This window comes from Abramis brama (assembly GCF_963993115.1).
Source record: "Abramis brama genome assembly, chromosome: 8".
In the NCBI taxonomy this organism is placed as follows: Eukaryota; Metazoa; Chordata; class Actinopteri; order Cypriniformes; family Leuciscidae; genus Abramis; species Abramis brama.
This window is the reverse complement of record NC_139970.1, coordinates 45407155-45412154: the sequence shown is the minus strand read 5'-3', so window position 1 is coordinate 45412154 and position 5000 is coordinate 45407155. Positions and strand designations below refer to the sequence as shown.

At 45.7% G+C, this 5000-nt stretch overlaps 1 protein-coding gene across 2 annotated transcripts in view; it reads right to left on the bottom strand.

The window, feature by feature from the left end:
* The window catches only part of gpc6b (glypican 6b), a 50552-nt gene that overhangs the window by 37353 nt on the left and 8199 nt on the right, over positions 1 to 5000 (bottom strand). For both annotated transcript variants that reach the window (XM_084122728.1, XM_084122727.1), the window contains exons 3-4: positions 1952 to 2343; positions 1486 to 1651 (exon numbers count right to left, since the gene is read on the bottom strand). In XM_084122728.1, coding sequence (XP_083978854.1) covers positions 1486 to 1651; positions 1952 to 2343 — 558 coding nt within the window. The remainder of the gene's footprint in view (positions 1 to 1485; positions 1652 to 1951; positions 2344 to 5000) is intronic.

Below are 5000 nucleotides of genomic sequence, written 5' to 3'. Positions count from 1 at the left end.
AGTGTGTGTGTGAGCTCTTACTGGTGTAGTGGCTGCACTCGGGGTCCAGGTCTGCTCCAGGTGTGTGTGTTTGTGTGTGTGTGTGTGTGTGTGTGTGTGAGTGTGTGTGAGCTCTTACCGGTGTAGCGGCTCCATTCGGGGTCCAGGTCTGCTCCAGGTGTGTGTGTGAGTGTGTGTGTGTGTGAGTGTGTGTGAGCTCTTACCGGTGTAGTGGCTCCACTCGGGGTCCAGGTCTGCTCCAGGTGTGTGTGTGTTTGTGTTTGTGTGTGTGTGTGTGTGTGTGTGAGTGTGAGTGTGAGCTCTTACCAGTGTAGCAGCTCCACTCGGGGTCCAGGTCTGCTCCAGGTGTGTGTGTGTGTGTGTGTGTGTGAGTGTGTGTGAGCTCTTACCGGTGTAGCAGCTCCACACGGGGTCCAGGTCTGCTCCAGGTGTGTGTGTGTGTGTGTGTGTGTGTGTGTGAGTGTGTGTGAGCTCTTACCGGTGTAGCGGCTCCACTTGGGGTCCAGGTCTGCTCCAGGTGTGTGTGTGTGTGTGAGTGTGTGTGAGTGTGTGTGAGCTCTTACCGGTGTAGTGGCTCCACTCGGGGTCCAGCTCCAGGTGTGTGTGTGTGTGTGTGTGTGTGAGTGTGTGTGAGCTCTTACCGGTGTAGTGGCTCCACTCGGGGTCTAGGTCTGCTCCAGGTGTGTGTGTGTGAGTGTGTGTGAGCTCTTACCGGTGTAGCGGCTCCACTCTGGGTCCAGGTCTGCTCCAGGTGTGTGTGTGAGTGTGTGTGTGTGTGTGTGTGTGTGTGTGTGTGTGTGTGTGTGAGTGTGTGTGAGTGTGTGTGAGCTCTTACCGGTGTAGCGGCTCCACTCGGGGTCCAGGTCTGCTCCAGGTGTGTGTGTGTGTGTGTGTGTGAGTGTGTGTGAGCTCTAACCGGTGTAGCGGCTCCACTCGGGGTCCAGGTCTGCTCCAGGTGTGTGTGTGAGTGTGTGTGAGCTCTTACCGGTGTAGTGGCTCCACTCGGGGTCCAGGTCTGCTCCAGGTGTGTGTGTGTGAGTGTGTGTGAGTTCTTACCGGTGTAGCGGCTCTACTCGGGGTCTAGGTCTGCTCCAGGTGTGTGTGTGTGAGTGTGTGTGAGCTCTTACCGGTGTAGCGGCTCCACTCGGGGTCCAGGTCTGCTCCAGGTGTGTGTGTGTGTGTGTGTGTGTGTGAGAGTGTGTGTGAGTGTGTGTGAGCTCTTACCGGTGTAGCGGCTCCACTCGGGGTCCAGGTCTGCTCCAGGTGTGTGTGTGAGTGTGTGTGTGTGTGAGTGTGTGTGAGCTCTTACCAGTGTAGTGGCTCCACTCGGGGTCCAGGTCTGCTCCAGGTGTGTGTGTGTGTGTGTGAGTGTGAGTGAGTGTGTGTGAGCTCTTACTGGTGTAGCGGCTCCACTCGGGGTCCAGGTCTGCTCCAGGTGTGTGTGTGTGTGTGTGTGAGTGTGAGTGAGTGTGTGTGAGCTCTTACCGGTGTAGCGGCTCCACTCGGGGTCCAGGTCGGCCCGGTCCGCTAGGCAGGTCTTCATCAGGTGTAGACAGTATTCGCTGCAGGGCTTCAGAGACGACAGAGCCGAACACTGGGAGCAGTACAGCATCCGTGTGAAGCCACTGACACACACTGCACTCATGCCCACCTGACATACACACACACACTCATCAGCAGACGCTTTACTGAAGGACATTCCTCTGAATCATTCCTCACATTCTATTCATTCCTAATGGGATCAAATTGACCTGATTTGTTACTTTTTAAAATTTCAACCACAAAACTCCTCAAATCCATTAAATTTTTTTTTTGTATTCGTGGTTCAAGTGCGACAAAAAATCCAGGTCAAAATGACCATGACCATTGATGAATCTGATCGATTATACCTGGATAAACAGTTGCTTTCCCCTCCTCTCTCACACACACACACACACACACACACACACACCTCGGACACCCTGTTGGCCACGTCCCGCCCGACCGCGAGTCCCTGGACGAAAGCCCGCGCTGAGACGAACGCTCGCGTCACCTGAGTCTTCATCTTCTTGGGAACGTCTCCGAAGGGCTTGAGCTTCTCCGTGAGCTTCCCGACACACTCCAGATAGTCTTCAGTGAGGAGATACTGGGAGTTGAGCAGCTGGAACATGCGCTCCAGCAGACGAGACCAGAACTCGCTCAGCATCTCCTCCAGATGGACTCCTCCATCGGTGTAATATCTCCTCAGCTCAGAGAACAGGTTCTGGAACACCTCGGCGTTCTGCAGGTACGGCTTCCCGTAGGTGCGCAGGAACATCTCGTTCAGGGAGCGCTCCGTGCTCTCCAGCAGCTCCAGGAAGAAATCTGCAAAACATTACAGCCAGTGAACACCAGAACACAGATCAGTCGATTTACACTGTCAAAACATGGGTTTCAAAGCTGTGATTACTGAAACTAAAACAGCCTAGAGTTTTTAAATCATTTTAATGCACAACTAAACTATTTCTTTCTTTAAAGACAAACGGCTTTGCAATGTCACACGTTTTTTAAAGACCTAATGGAGAAAAAAAAAAGCTTGGGAGAACCCAGGCTCAGTCGGGGGCCAGTTCTCCTCTGGCATTTATGAACAAGAGGCCGGATTGTAGTTTGAACTGTAAGATTAAAAATATTATATGAATGCCTGGCTGAAGAGATGCGTCTTTAATCTAGTTTTAAACTGGGAGAGCGAGTCTGAGCAACGAACAGTATCAGGAAGACTATTCCAGAGTTTTGGAACTAAATGTGAAAATGCTCTCCCTCCTTTGGTGGATCTGGATATCCTAGGTATGACCAAAAGCCTCGAATTTAGTGATCTTAAAGAGCGCGATGGATTATAGGGCGATAGAAGATCCGTTAAATAGACTGGAGCTAAGCCGTTTAGGGCTTTATAAGTCAGTAGCAATACCTTGTAATTAATACGGAACTTTATAGGTAACCAATGCAGTGATGATAAAATTGGTGTTATATGATCATATTTTCTTGATCTAGTAAGAACTCTAGCGGCTGCATTTTGGACTAACTGTAGCTTGTTTATTGAGGATGCAGGACAACCAGCTAATAAAGCATTACAGTAATCTAGTCTCAAGGTCATGAATGCATGAACTAACTTTTCTGCATCAGAAACTGATAGCATGTTAGGTAGCTTAGCAATGTTTCTAAGGTGGAAAAAGGCTGTTTTTGTAACATATGAAATATGATTTTCAAAAGACAGGGTGCAATCTAGTATAACACCCAGGTCTTTTACTGTAGAGGATAAAGTAACAGGACATCCTACTATGTTAAAGTTGTATTGTGAGAGAACCAGCTTAATGCTTGTCCTTGAACACCAGTATAATTTTGTAGTCGATCTAAGAGTATTGTGTGATCTATAGTATCGAACGCAGCACTAAGATCCAGTAAAACTAGTATTGAGATACAGCCTTGGTCAGATGCTAAAAGTAAATCATTTGTGATTTTAACGAGTGCAGTTTCAGTGCAATGGTGCGGCCTGAATCCAGACTGAAACATTTCATAGATGTCATTTTCTTGCAAGAAAGAGCCCAGTTGAGCAGACACCACTTTTTCTAGTATTTTAGACATAAAAGGTAGATTTGAAATGGGTCTATAATTTGCTAGATTATGCGGGTCTAATTGTGGTTTCTTAATGAGTGGTTTTATAACTGCCAGTTTAAATGTTCTTGGAACATGACCTAAAGATAAAGATGAGTTAATAATATTGAGGAGAGGCTCTTCCACTACAGGTAACACTTCTTTCAGTAGTTTAGTGGGTATAGGATCTAATAAACATGTTGTTGTTTTAGATGAAGTGATAAGTTTATTTAACTCTTTTTGTTCTATAGTTGTAAAGCACTGTAATTGTTCTTGAGGGGTGATAATTGAGGCTGAATTATAAGGCGCGATTGAAGATTGAACGTTTACAATTGTGGTTCTGATGCTTTCTATTTTCTCAGTGAAGAACTTCATGAAATCATTACTACTAAACTGTAACGGAATATTTTGTTCAGGTGACTTCTGTTTATTTGTTAATCTAGCCACGGTGTTAAATAAAAACCTTGGATTGTTTTGGTTGTTTTCTATTAGTTTGCGGAGGTGCTCAGCCCTGGCCGCTTTTAGGGCCTTTTTATAACGTGACATACTGTCTTTCCACGCGATTCTAAAGACCTCTAAATTAGTTTGTTTCCATTTACGCTCTAAATTACGGGTTTCTCTCTTTAGAACATGCGTAGTATTGTTGTACCATGGTGCTTTACTTTTCTCTCTGACCTTTTTTAATTTAATGGGTGCAACAATATCCAGTGTTCTAGAGAGAATGGTGCTCATAGTGCTAGTTAGTTCTTCTAGTTCATCTGTTTGTTTGGGTTCAGGCAGCAGCTGAGACAGATTAGATAAGCAATTTGAGAAATTATCTATGGTGGATGGAAGGATTGATCTGCCTGGTCGATAACGCGGCGCAGCATGACATATTACAGCAGTACGTAATATGCAAGTTACCAAGTAATGGTCAGTGACATTTGACCATTGACATTTGATATCTATATCGGTTGGATCGGTTCCATATGATATAATTAAATCGAGTGTATGATTTAGACGATGAGTGGGACCAGTGACGTTTTGCTTGACCCCAAAGGAATTTAATAAATCTGTAAACGCAGCCCCTAACGCATCATTTGAATTATCTACGTGTATGTTAAAATCTCCAACAATTAATGCTTTATCGACGTTGACCAATAGATCTGAGAGATCTGTGTGTGTGTGTGCTCTTTGATACCAATCTTTCATTTGAAAGTCACGTGTCTAGTATCTGTAAAACCGCATTTTTCCATCTTAAAAATATATCTAAATTATGTCATATGCTCTCATTGACAAATGCGGAACAATTAGTTCATGCGTTCATGACCTCAAGGCTAGATTACTGTAATGCTCTACTGGGTGGTTGCCCTGCACGCTTAATAAACAAACTACAGCTGGTCCAAAACGCAGCA